Source organism: Danio rerio, chromosome 8, assembly GCF_049306965.1.
Source record: "Danio rerio strain Tuebingen ecotype United States chromosome 8, GRCz12tu, whole genome shotgun sequence".
Classification (NCBI taxonomy): Eukaryota; Metazoa; Chordata; class Actinopteri; order Cypriniformes; family Danionidae; genus Danio; species Danio rerio.
In genome coordinates, this window is record NC_133183.1 from 11,307,007 (window position 1) to 11,321,961 (window position 14,955).

The following is a 14,955-nucleotide window of genomic DNA, read 5'->3' on the forward strand; positions in this document are numbered from 1 at the left end:
TAGTTTGTTCTGTGCAGAGCGTATCCATTTTATCCTTGCATTTCGACTGAATGGCTTAAAGAACACGTTTTCTTTCTTAGGCTAAAGCTGCAGAGGTGGATGCAGTCCAACAGCAAGTGACAGAGATGGAGAAAGAGAGAGAAGATCTCAACAACACAATCGGCAAACTCAAACAGGTGCGTGAGCTGAACAGACTCTTCTTTAGTCTCTTTCCTAGCAGCTCCACCAGTGTGTTTGTTCTTCTGCGTGATGAGAAGCATGTGTTTTTAAGATGCTAAATGCGGCACGACTCAGATGGAGGATAATATGGGGGTGTGATCGCCGGAGCTCAGCAGTAATTTCAGATGTGACTCAAGAACGATGCGTGACTCGACAGTAGGATGAGACTGTTCTTCTGTAAGCATCTGGTGCCAGCAGCTCATCAGGGATTTTTCGTTTTCAGAGATGTGATATTGGTGTTTCCTGCTCTCGTATGAGTTTTTTTTTTTAGGATGATTTATTATGACTTTTGCTTTGCTGTGATTTTACTTGTGTCATGGATGTTTTTTTATATATACAGTTAAAGTCAGAATACATTTAGCCCTCCTAAATTATTAGCCCCCTGTATATTTTTCCCCAATTTCTGTTTAACAGAAAGAAGTTTTTTCAACACATTTCTAAACATTATAGTATTAATAACTAATTTCTAATAACCATTTATTTTATCTTTACCATGATGACAGTACATAATATTGTACTAGATATTTTTCAAGATACTAGTATTCAGCTCAAAATGACATGTAAAGGCTTAACTGACCCTTAAGGTCTTAGACCTGTAGAACTGACCCATCGAATACATATACACAGCAAGAGACAATCTATTATAAAAACCCAAGGTTGTTTCTCCGTACTCTCAGCTGTCGTATTAAACTTGTTCAAAACGATTAAAAACAGCATTCAGGCTGCTAAATTTTTACTACAAAAAGTCTATCTTGCATAAAAAGGAAAATCACTTAAAACAGAATAAACACAAAATAATAATAATAATAATAATAGTAATCATATTAAAATCACTTTAAACAGTATTAACACATGATTTTACAAATAAGAAAATGGTTGTTTTCAATTATCCGGGTCCTTTAGTTCCACTCGAGGTCTCCATGACCTCTGACCTAGTTTGGTGGCTCCGGAAATTAAAATAGACAGACAAAGAGAGGAGCAAGAACACTGAACATTCTTATATTATATTAAGAAATTATTTTAACTTTATTCATTAGTCAAAATCATTTTAAGAATAAATACTGATTCAAATAATCATTTTAATAAAGCAATGAGAAAAAGGATAAACGTGGATGCATGCTGGGACTGATTGGAAGGCAGAAATCCAAAACCATCAAGGTTACTTAGTCAAGTTAGGGTAATTAGGTAAGTCATTGTATATCAGTGGTTGGTTCTGTAGATGTTCGAAAAAATATTACTTGAGGGGGCTAATAATATTGACCTTAATATGGTTTAAGAGAAATTTAAAACTGCTTTTATTTTAGCCGAAATAAAACAAATAAGACTTTCTCCAGAAGAAAAAATATAATAAGGAAATACTGTGAAAAATTCCTTGCTGTGTTATTAAACATTCTTTGGGGAATATTTGAAAAATAAATAAATAAAATATACAGGATGGCAAATAATTTTGAAACTGAAACTCAACAGAAAGATTTTAAAACATTATACACTTAAAAAATACTACGTTAAATCATGCAAAAGGATGTGTTTAGAAATATTAAATGGTGAATAAATTCATTTTAAAAACTTACATTTGAGTTTTGGAACGGTTGATTGGAACTTTTTTGGATCAGTACAAAAAATGCAGGCAAATATAGTGGGTTTCTTACAAAACCGTAAATATTAGGGCTGCCCAATATTGGGAAAAATGTACATTGTGATATTTAATATTTTTGCAATTTATATTGTGATTTTTCTCAAGATAGCTTAATGATTTTCAATTTATTGGGATGATTTTGAAAGTGAGTGCAAAAAATAAAATCAAGTCTGACGCAGAGATAAATAGAGCAAATATACAAATGATACATTAATAAAATAATCAAATGTACAAAAAAATGATATTATTTATTGTGTAAATAATTAAATACAATTAATCTTTGCTAAAGCGACAAACAAAATGCACAAGAAATAATTTAAACAGGCCTTAAAAATGCAAGCAATTGATAAACTTTCACTTTATAAGTTATGGGTAGACTATAAATTGCAAATTTAATGTGTTCTAAATTGTTATACCTGGTTAACTATAATCCTGACTCAACATTGCATGTTTTGCAATGTAACTATTGTGTACTCGCACATTGCGATATCGATGCTAAAACGAGATATTGTGCAGCCCTAATATATATTTATAATAACCACTTGTATTACTATAATGTTGCAAACATTTTTTTTCAAATGTTAGTGTTTCATGTGTCAATGTTACATCTGAAAATACTGAAAAATAAAACAGTTTCCCCAAAAGTATTAAGCAGCACAACTGATATTCGTAGACTTTACTTTGAAAAATTCACAGTTGCCATCGCAAATAAAAATGTTCAAATAATATTAAAAAAATAATATAAATAATAATATTTTATAATGCATTGTTGATCAAATCAATGTTGTCTTGGTGAGCATGAGATAATTCTTTACATTTTTATTTTTTTTTTTTTTTATTCTTACCAATCCAAAATTTTTGAATGGCAGTCTATACTTGCATAAATTAGACTCTCATATACTCAACTCAACTCACTTTATTTCAATAGCACTTTCAACAAACCACAATGGGTACCAAATTGATGTACATAAAACACATAAAACACATGCAAATATACACAAAACCAAAATACACAAACTCGCGTCACATGAATAAAAGCTAAAGAAAATAAGTGTGTTTTCAGTGACCTCTGAAATGACTCTAAAGTTTAAGCTGTTCTTAAGGAGAGTGGACGATCGTTCCAGGGTCTTGAACCTGCTACTGAAAAAGCTCTATCACCTCGACCTTTTTAGCGTGATCGTGGAACTTGCAAATAGAGCCAATCCTTAGAGCGAAGAGATCTCACAGGTTGGTGTATAATAATTAGCTCAGAAATATACTCAGGGCAAGGCCATGGAGGGATTTAAAAACATACAACAGAACTTTGTACTGAATCCTAAACTGGCAGTGAAGAGAAACCAGTAAAGGTGTAATGTGTTCTTGTTTTTTTATGCCTGCCTGTTCTGGACCAGCTGCAGTCATGAGAGAGAGGCCCGACTCACACCCAGATACAATGCGTTGCAATAGTCCAGACGAGAAGAGATGAAAGCATGAACAACATTCTCCAAATTACTGAAAGAGAGGACAGACTTTAGCTTGGCAATATATCTAAAATAAAAAAAAACTTATTTTTAACAACCGCAATAAAAAAAATAAAACGCAATAAAAAAAATGTAAAAGAAATTCTGCAAAGACAGTTGCTCGAAAAAATAATTTAAAATGCATTATTTTAATATATTGTTGTATATGTTACTTCAAAAATGCTTTCTTAAAAAAAAAAAAAAGTTTTTAAATATATAGGTTCATTGACCTTTGTTTGTATATTTCAGGAGATTAAAGACACCGTGGATGGACAGAGAATCCTGGAGAAAAAAGGTAGTTCAGCGGTAAGTAGGCAATCCAGCCAGGGAAATAAAGATGAGTCAGGGCTTTCCCTTCTCTCCATTTCCCAGAAAGTGAATTAAAATAGTCCCAAGCGATAGGCAGGACACCTCTCTGCCCTACAGACCTGAAACCAGACCTCACGTTGAGGAGGGTCGATCAGCTTTCATTAACGCTGTAGCCGTTTCATCAATACAATACGCTTTGACACTTCATTGATTCTCTGTGTGTTTACAGCTCCAGAAGCTTTCCATACCTTTAGTTTAATACAGTTTTGGCTATAGTTTCTTTGGCATTGTTTATCGGTCACAATGTTTATTCAGTTACAAATAGACTCCCTCTGGTGAAACTCCTCTTAGGCTATACTTGAAGTGATTTTGGCCACATGTAATTTCACATGTGGATGTAATTTCATATAGCTTCCTCTCTTTCTTAAATTCCTTAAAAAGCAAAGAGCTTTTTGGGAGTGCTGCTCCTGCAAAAAATAACAGACAGGATGTTTAGGTCATGTGAAGTTGCTGTCTTTCTCTTTCTTTTCACACAGTTGAAGTCAAAATTATTAGCTCTTCTGTGAATTTTCCATTCTTTTTTTAAAATATTTTCCCAAATTATGTTTAATGAAGAATGGATTTTTTACAGTACTATAATATAATATGTTTTGTTCTAGGGAAATTCTTATTGGTTTTATTTTGGCTACAATAAAAGCAATTTAAAATAAAAATAAAAACATTTTAAGGTCAATTTTATTAGCCCCCTTAAGCAGTATTTTCGATTGTCAAATTACTGTTATTAAAATAATAATGATAATAACAATACATTTTATTTGTAATGCGCTTTTCTTAGACTCAAAGCGCTACAGGACAAAATACTAACAATACAAGACTAAATGCCAACAATAGCAGAAACCGTACAACAATAAAAAAGATGCAATAAAACAATAAGAATATGAACCATAAGATAGAATAAAGTTAACAAAATGATCATCTCAAGTTAAAAGCAATGCTAAAAAGGCGAGTCTTAAGAAGCGGCATTCCTAATACTGATGGGTTGTGCATTCCACAGCTTAGGTGCACTGTAGAGAAAGCCCTACTACCCATGGTCTTGAGTTTACAGCATGGCTGATAAAGGATAAGCCCCGATGCTATACAAAGACTGCGGGCTGGATATACAACAACAACAACTTGCTTAATTACCCTAACTTACCAAATGAATCTAGCTAAGCCTTTAAATGTCACTATAAGCTGAATACAAGTATTTTGAAAAATATCTAGTAAAATATTATGTACTGTCATCATGGCAAAGATGAAAGAAATCAGTTATTAAATCTATTATGATTAGAAATGTGCTGAATTTTTTTAATTTAAACTGATTACAAAAAAAAATATGTATGTGGGCTAATAATTTTGACTTCAACTGTATATATATTCTTGGCTAATATTCAGATATTTTTGACTGGAGCTTAACGGGATAGTTCACCCTAAAATTGACATTTTTACACATTGAATTGAACTTTTACTCACCCACAGGTCATCCAAGGCGTAGGTACTTCAGTCGAACATTAAGTACATTTTTTAACTGAAACATTATTTAACTGATTCATATAATGGCAGTGAATAGTGACAAGTATTTTAGAATAAAACAAACACATACAAATAAGTCAAAATCAATACCAATGGCTCCTAGTGACAAATGGTCTTGTGCAATAAATGAAACATGGTTCATTCATTCATTTTCCTTTGGATTAGTCCTTATCAGGTGTCACCACAGTGAAATGAATCGCCTATTTAGTTTATCAAATTCACCTACCGCATGTCTTTGGACTGTGGGGGAAACTGTAGCATCCATGAAAACCCACGCAAACACGGGGAGAACATGCTAACTCCACACAGAAATGTGGGAACTCAAATCAGCGACCTTCTTGCTGTTAGGCGATAGTCCTAACAGCTCAGCCACTGTGCCGCCCAAATGAAACATTATTTACAATATTACTAGAAAAGTACGCACATTTGTAATGGACTATAGTATATTTAGTTTTGAAATACTATTGCGGCCTCTGAATGTACTGTATTTGTAATCTACTAAATGTCCATCAGATCAAAAATAACGTCATTTATTCTTCTGCAGCTGAAAGACTTGAAAAGGCAGCTCCATCTAGAGAGAAAGAGAGCCGATAAACTCCAGGAGCGACTGCAGGAAATCCTAACCAACACTAAAACCAGAACAGGTGAACTTTTTCTTTATATTTGTTAAATGAAGTGTAACGTACACAAATACAATTCATTGAACATGCACACAGTGACATCACCTGTTTTCTAAAAACTCAGGTTAGCTATGCTTATGTAAATTTAACTGTTAAAAGCTGTTAGTTGCTAGTTAATTAGTTAAAGTTATCAGTAGCTAATAAAGTCATGGTAACTAATAACCTTAACTTTTCTGATTTTGATTATAATGCAATAATGTGCACTGTAAAGCTGCTTCGAAACAATAATTATTGTAAAAAGCGCTATACAAATAAACTTGAACTAAATTTGATTTAACATGGAAAGGATCATGGTTGTTTTATTAGTCTCCTACAATAGGTTATAATTTATACTAGATTAAAAAAATACCCTACATTTGTCATAAAATACATTTAAAATCACATTGTTTCTCAAAAAATCTCCAACGAATTTATTACAGGGGTTGAGTTTGCAGACAGCCAATGAAAAGGATAGTCTGTCATTATACAAATGTGTTACAAATCTATTTCAATAAGTAGATTGCAGAAATGAAGCCAGAACTCTAGACGACTCTTTTTAGAGGTTTATAATTGATTCTTTTATTTAACTGACTTAATTTCTATACACCATTTATCTGTACATCTTTGCAGACCTTTTTCATTTGCAATCAGGTGACTTCATGGACTTCAACTGTATGTATCGATATATACAATATATTGTGCAGCCCTATCACAAACTTTTTTTTCTGTTGAACACAAAAGAATGTTAGAAATCCTTAACCATTGACTTTCATTGTATTTTTTTTAATGGAAGGCATCAGTTACAGGTTTCTGTCATTTTTCAAAATATCTTCTTTTATGTTCAATAGAAAAAGGAAATGTATAAATGTTTTGAACCACTTGTGACTGAGTAAGTTGTGAGTAAATTTTAGTTTTTGAATGAACTATCCCTTTAACACTTTACGACATATTCACTCTATGTTCTAGATAACACTTGTAAATACAGGGAATACGGCTGTTTAATGCAGTCGACCACCCTCTCAGGTGATATAAAATGCGATAGGTTCTGCAGTCACTGTTTCATCACACACGGGTGCCGTGAATGAAAAATTTAAAGCAGGTAAGTAAATATGTGGCGCTGTTCATAAATAAGGCAGCAGATGAAGACGGCTCCGCCCCCCACTGCAAATCGCTACAAATGAGACGGCTTTAAAGCGCGTACTTACCACCTGAAGTGAATTATAAAGAGCCTGGCCGCTTTTTGTTCTTGCATCAGGTTCCAGTGGGATGTTGAGCAGTTCACTTTCCTGCATCGGCTCATTGGCTATAAATAGTTTCCAAGAAGGCAAATTGCATTTAACGTAGGTTTTCTTTCACATTACAGTGGTATTATTTCATATCAGAGGTTTTTGGCTACATTCGAGTATGTAACACTCACTTTTCACAATCTGATAAATTACACTCTCTCTGTCTGGATTTTATTTTATTTTTTAACCTGAGATGCAGGAAATTAGATGAATGGTTTGAGTTTTCATTCGGATAACTAGATTAATGTTTCTTTTTCTTTTCAATACATTTAACTTGTGAATGTAAAAATGTAATTACAACATGATTCACATAACATTCTCTTTACAAAAAGATTGTAGAAAGTAAAGATTGCATTGTTATGCTATTGATTAAAGCCATGTTTGTTGAAGAAACGCTGGAAGAACTAGTTGATTCACCATTACAAGCATCAAACCAGTAGGACTTTTCTGCTGGTGTCTTTTTACTTATTATATGATTCATTATAAGTGCTTATGGTTGTTTATTAGGTGTATGAGTGCACAATTATTTCCTAGATGCAAGCAGAAAGTTTGTACAGTTAATTCACATGTGTTTCTTGGATGCGTGCAAGCAAATAGTCTGTATGTATCCCTGATAATTTTATAAATGCAAGTATTCATATGTATAATAAAGATGCAAAAAAAAAAAAAAATCTGAAATTTAAAGGCAAATATTGCACAAACTAGTCACAAACATAATCTTTTACATGCTACTCAAAACCTTTATTTTGTTATATGACAAATGAAATGCAGGGTTGTACAAGTAAAACATACAAACATATAACAGATTGCATTTGAATCTCATGTATTAAACATTTATAAAACAAAAACAATGGTCTAATGTTAAAGGATTTTAACTTGCACAATTTAAATCCTCTTATTTCACAGCATTTTGTGTTTTTCAGTGTAAAAAACACATTCTATTTCAATAAACCTTTAGGACTAGTGATACACTAGCTGACAAAAGTCTTGTCATCAATCTCAGCTGTAAGAGCAACAAATAATAACCTGATTTCTAGTTTATCATTTGGAAAAGTGGCAGAAGGTAGATTTTTCTGATGACCATCTGTTGAACTGCATCCCAATCATCACAAATACTGCAGAAGACCTATTGGAACCAGTATGGACCCAAGATTCACACAAAAATCAGTCAAGTTTGGTGAAGGAAAAATCATGGATTGGGGTTACATTCAGTATGGGGGCATGCGAGAGATCTGCAGAGTGGATGGCAACATAAAAGCCTGAGGTATCAAGGCATTTGTTCTAACCATTACATTACAAACCACAGGAGAGGGCAAATTCTTCAGCAGGATAGCGCTCCTTCTCATACTTCAGCTTCCACATCAAAGTTCCTGAAAGCAAAGAAGGTTAAGGTGCTTCAGGATTGACCAGCCCAGTCACCAGACATAAACATTATTGAGTATGTTTGGGGTAACATGGATGAGGCGTTGAAGATGAATACTACGAGTCCTGCACGAACGGCTTTCTTTGCCATTCCAGATGACTTTATTAAATTTATTTGAGTCATTGCAGAGATGTATGAATGGAGTCCTCCAAGCTCATGTGAGTCAGACACAATATTAATTCTTTCTCCACTTCACCATGATTTTATGTTCTATACTGTACATTATTTTTGTGAAATGACAAGACTTTTGTCTAAACAAAGTCAGACCTTACTGTCCTAATTAAATAATTAATAATCAAGGCATGATTATATTTTATTCTAGTAAAATAAGCATAATCTAGAGGCCTTTGCCTTTCATTTAACCCACTTCTGATACCAAATTAACTAGAAGTCAAGTTATTATTTGCTGTTCCTAAAACTTGGGTCAGTGGCAAGACTTTTGTCAGGTAGTGTTCTAAATGCAAACTTTAAAAGTCAGAATTAGTGTCAATCTGGCTTACCCCATGCACAATACCTTCACCCTATCCAGGTGATAATCCTTTTTATTAAAATTTTTACAAAATTTAAAAAACATATTTGGCAACTCAAAGTTTCAGTGGTCAAACAATAGCTCAAAGTCCTAGTTTCTCCACCTGATCAAAATAAGACATTTATTGGTTTGTTCCTTAAAAACTTTAGCTCCTGTGGGGATGGACCCCACACACACAACAAGGAGGGCGAGTAGGGTGCTGTAAATAATTGATGGAGCCCCTCTAAAAATGTGCTACAGATCCTTGCATACGTGCATTTGCTCTCTGTAGATTGTTGGCAGTGCCTGGGCACTCCTCTTTTGAGCCATTTATAATTTAAGCTACACTAAATGTTTAATGGTTGCTCTACAGAAAGTTTAGAATCAGACATTTTAAAGTAGGGAGCTTAATCTTTGTCAGATGGCCAAAAGGGTCTGAAAGTGTCCACACACACACACACACACACACACACACACATAAACACGCACGCAAATAGAGTTTCCGCATGTATTTTGGTTTACTTGCCCAATCTGTGGGGAAATAGAGGTAACAGCTTGGCACTGTATTCTGTTTGATCAAAGAAGCCATTGTTGTATCCATTTATGATTTTCTTTCTTTAAAAGTAGTAACTGCAACTCTCTTCCAATGCCAGCATCAATAGATGTATACATTTTAAGGCCCTGTTTACACTAATACACAAATTTTAGTCTTAAAGCGGCGTTTTAGAATGAAAATGATCCACACCGGTGTTTCACGTAGCAATTCTGAAAAGATTTCCGTCCAAACTATACTGCTAAAAACCCACATCATGTGACCACACACACACACACACACACACACACACACACACACACACACACACACACACACTCATGCACTGCAGCATACACACACACGACTGACCCCAGGTGGCAGACAGTTCATCTAGGATGTACTACTGGACCCTCATCTCAATATAGTTATTAAACTTGATATTTTATTAATCTTGTCTATATACAACAACTCTTCGGTCTTTTGAATCTATTACTTGTTCTCAGGTAACGCATTTAGCAAATATAAGATAATATATTAATTTATTTAACCACATACACTGATTCTGCACGTTTGACTGATTGCTTTCCTTTGTTTCGTATATTGTATAAACTTATTGTATATTGTTATATGTTATACTTTCATTATGGCCATTATTGATTATTAAAACCGATATTTAGCATAAGAGAGGCTATGTTTCATATTTTCGCTGAAAATGAAAGGAGGCAGTAACATTAGGCTCCGTTTTGTTATAAATATGCATACAGTGAACATTTGGTGTCAGTTAAGTCACAATAAAAATAGGCAGTTCCTTATATCATGTTTTCTTTTTATTGCTAAGATGGTGAAGCAACGTGGCCAGCGTAATGTGTGAATGACATTATAAGTAGGCCTACAGACGTGTCCTCAGGAGTTTGTTTTCCATATCAAACTTGCGAAGTCTAAATTTACAAGAAGAGGATGCAAGACTCAACTTTGTTTACTTGATATTGTGTGAAAAGCCCCAATCAGATAGTTGAATGTCTCCAGCCCCGCCTCTCTTTTCAGATGTCTCCGTTTTCCCCCATCCACACTAACACGGAGCAGCAGTGTTTTAAATGAAATCGGCCTCTTCAGTGTTTTCAAAACGCTCCATTTTCGGGAATTGAAAATGCAGTGGTATTGCGGACAGAAGCCTTTCAATTGCAAAACTTATGCATTTTAAAACTAAATCTATTAGTGTAAACGAGGCGTAGGACATCATTCTAACTGAAATTTAAAATTACAGACGTGAAAACGTGTCGTTTTTCAGTTAAAGTCACAATTTTTACTTGGCAAGGTGGAAAGGGTCTTATTGTAAAGTCTGTGATTTAACCTCTGTATATAAACATTTTTAGGCTGTACTCAGTACCAGATTAAATGTGTGACCTTTTTGTTTGTGTCAGGCTATACTATAAAAAGTAGAGCAAAGTAGAGCACTTTTATTCTCCCCAATCAGCAGTGTCCAAACCAGCTGTGGTTAACACCCACTTTTGTCACATTTTAAAAACAGTTTGCAGCATTGATAAACCAACTCAAAGTTTAGGTTGACTTGACTTTAGGTTGACTGTATTTGTCTTGGTTGACTGTATTTGTCATATATGATCGATTCTTTGTTTCCCCTGAGTTTTATTCTGCTTATTGAAGACTCTGTAAAGGTATCAGAGAACTATTCCATACAGTCATCATGTCATTAATACACCTATGAATCCTTATATTGCACTCTATAAGCAGCTTATTAGTCTTTGGAACATAGTTCATTCACTATACAGTTGAAGTCAGAATTATTAGCTGTTTATTTTTTCCCCAATTTCTGTTTAACGGAGAGAAGACTTTTTTTCAACACATTTCTAAACATAATAGTTTTAATAACTGATTTCTTTTATCTTTGCCATGATGACAGTAAATAATATTTGACTAGATATTTTTCAAGACACTTCTATACAGCTTAAAGTGACATTTAAAGGCTTAACTAGTTTAATTAGGTTAACTAGGCAGGTTAGGGTAATTAGGCAAGTTATTGTATAACAATGGTTTGCTCTGTAGACTATCGAAACAAAAGATAGCCTAAAGGGGCAAATAATATTGACCTTAAAATGTTTAAAAAAAAATTTAAAACAGCTTTTATTCTAGCCAAAATAAAACAAATAGGACTTTATCCAAAAGAAAAAATATTATCAGACATACTTTGAAAATGTCCTTGCTCTGTTAAACATCATTTAGGAAATATTAAAAAAATAAACAAAAAATCAAAAGGGGGCTAATAATTCTGACTTTAAGTGTGGTTAGTCATTTATTAATGTGGAATCGCCACAATGGAATGAACCATCAACTCTTTCGTCATGAGCTTTACGCAGCGGATATCCTTCTAGCCGCAACCCAGTACTGGGGAAAAACTGGCTTCTTTTTGAAAATATCTACACGAAGCATATTGCATTTATTTTGGCATATACCATTAGTTATTATTCTGTACTACGAGATACTACGAATTTGCTTCTCGAAAATAACTACATCAGTAAATACAACAGTTTATAAGTTATTACAAAAGTCAGTGTCCCTGTGGTGAAAATGAAAGGAGTTCAAAAAAACCCTGCTGCTATCTAACCATTATCCAGCTCACCTGCAGCGTTACGTCCTGTATTCTTTTTTAATGTATTCCTGTTTCTTCATAATGTGTGTGTTTGCAGGTCTGGAGGAGCTGGTTTTGTCAGAGATCAGTTCTCCGAGTCGAACGCAGCAGACAGGCGACAGCAGCAGCATTTCCTCCTTCAGCTACAGAGATATCATGAAAGACGGGGCTTCGGCTCCCAGCACCAATAAGGTAAATCCAGCCGCCCACTGGGGGCCAATGACCCTCGCAAAAACTCTTTCAACGCTTGACGCTTTCTTTTTGCTGCAGCTCCCAAGAGCATTTGAGTCCTCTCCAAGCTATTAATATACCCCAGGATCCCATAAATATACTGTGCCTGTGAATAAACAGGGGAGAAAAGCATGGTTGTCGTGACATGCTGGAACTATCTTAAGGGACATGAGTGTGGGTCAGGGAAGAAAATCAGAAACTTTAAAGGGACATGCAAAAATTAAAATTCTGTCATCTTTAATCTTTACGAGTTTCTTTCTTTTTTAGAAGATATTTTGAAAAATGTTCAACTGTTACCTGTAACCATTGACTTCTATAGTATTTTTTTATTAGATTTTTAACATTTTTCAAATTATCTTCATTTTTGTTCAACAGACTGATAAATCTGTCATCATTTACTGTGCTTTTCAGTTTATTTCTTCTTCAGAAGAAGATATTAAAAATAAATTCTGGAAACCTACTGTATAGCCACTCACTGCCATAGTATTTGTTTTTTCCTACTGTGGAAGTCAATAGTTACAAGTTTCTAATGTTTTTCAAAATGTTAGATTTTTGAAAAATCTGTCTTCATTTATCTTTGAGTTTCGTTCTTCTTCAGAAGATATTTAGAAAAATTCTGCAAACCTGTATCTATTCACTTTCATAGTATTTGTTTTTCCTACTAAGGAAGTCAATGGTTACAGGTTTCTATAATTTTTCTAAATATGTTTTTTGTTCTACAGAAGAAAGAAACTTAAAAGGGATAGTTTACCTAAAAATGTAAATTCTGTGAAAATTTGCCTTTGAGTTTCTTTCTTCTTATTCAAAAGATTTTTTTTGTTGTTTAATCTAGTGTTTCTTTCTTACTATGAAAGCCAATGGTTAGAGATTTATTCATTTTTAATAATAAAACATTTTTCAAATTTTTTTAATTTTTGTTCTACAAAATGAAAAATCTTTCATTTACCTTTAAGGATTTTTTTTTATTCAGAAGATATTTTGAAAAATGTTGAAAGCCTGTAACCACTGTCAATAATTACAGGTTTCTAACTTAAAAAAAAGAAAAAAAAAAGAATCTTTAAAGGGACAGTTCACCCCAAAATGAAAATTATGCCCTTATTTGCCTTTATAAGTTTTGTTCTTTTTATTCAGAAGATATTTAAAAATGTTTAAACCTGTAACCATTGACTTTTTTAGTATTTGTTTTTCCTACTATGCAAGTCAATTGTTACACGTTTTTAACATTTTTCAAAATATCTTCTTTTTTTTGGTCTACAGAATGAAAAATTTGTTATCCTTTACCTTTATGGGTTTCTTTGTATTCAGAAGGTATTTTGAAAAATGTCAAAAGTCTCTAACCATTGGCTCCCATAGAAGAAAAAAAAGATACTATGGAAGTCAATGGTTACAGGTTTTTAACATTTTTCAAAATTCTTCAATCAAAAAAGAAGATAAGAAACTTTATTGTTCACCCAAAAATGAAAATACTGTTATACCTTTATGAGTTTTTCTTTCGTTCTTATTCAGAAGCTGTTTTGAAAAATGCTGGAAGCCTGTAACCATTGACTTTAATAGTATTTGTTTTTTCTTAACATTTTTAAAAACATCTTCTTAATTTATTTACAAAAGAAAGAAATTAAAAAAGGTTTGAATCCACTTGATGGTGAGTACATAGTATGTTTTAATTTTTAGGTGAATGATCCCTTTAAGGTGTTTACTATTTTAAAATTTATGTAGTTTTATACATTGCATTCCCTACTTGCAGAACACTTTAAAAGAGCGTCATTGATAAATCATCTAGTTGACTTTCACATGCGTTTATCAAAGCACAGCATGTCAAGATGTCTGTTTTACACTGTTAGTTTTAAGCATAAAGCATATCCGTCATGCTTCAAATGTGTTTATTGAGAGTTGTCATCATCCTTTAGTGAGGGAAGATCTTTTTTTTTTAAGCCTCAGGGAAAATGAGACTCATGGGATAGAAATAGTACACACAGGAGTCTTCGGGATGAGCCGACCTTCATTTGATTAGATTGTTTTCAGCTCCTTGAAACCAACTGAAGGACAGAATAGAAGGTGGCTGTAATTTTCCGTATGACTCTCATCCCATAGTTGGTTAATGGGGAAATGATTGATAGGATGTCTTTATGAAAAGACATTAAATAGTTTAAACAAATCGGGTTTGATTGTTAAATAATTGCAAATAGTTTTTAAAGTTTTAGTTGTGCTTTGTGTGCTTTTTATTTACATTTAATATTTTATTTTAAATTCAGTATATGATTGAATATTTAATAACTTTATATTTTATGATTTCAATTTCTATTTAGTTTTTTTTTTTATTTCAGTTTCATTTATTTGTCATTTTAGTGCTTTATCTTAAATCTAAAACATTTGTTTTGTTTCAATTACCAAAAATGTTTTTCATTTTAGTGCAAAACATTAGTGCTAATTTTAT

The 14,955-nt window shown here is 33.1% G+C and overlaps 1 protein-coding gene across 3 annotated transcripts in view; it reads left to right on the forward strand.

Annotated features, from left to right (window-relative positions):
• Positions 1–14,955, forward strand: part of gripap1 (GRIP1 associated protein 1) — a 93,949-nt gene that overhangs the window by 43,880 nt on the left and 35,114 nt on the right. For 2 of the 3 annotated variants that reach the window (XM_009303767.5, NM_001123320.1), the window contains 4 exons: positions 81–176; positions 3,604–3,660; positions 5,780–5,879; positions 12,349–12,482. In XM_009303767.5, the coding sequence (XP_009302042.1) occupies positions 81–176; positions 3,604–3,660; positions 5,780–5,879; positions 12,349–12,482 (387 nt within the window). Of the gene's footprint in view, positions 1–80; positions 177–3,603; positions 3,661–5,779; positions 5,880–12,348; positions 13,228–13,308; positions 13,554–14,955 lie in introns of those variants that run through there. The other variant, XR_012383852.1, reaches the window with a different exon arrangement.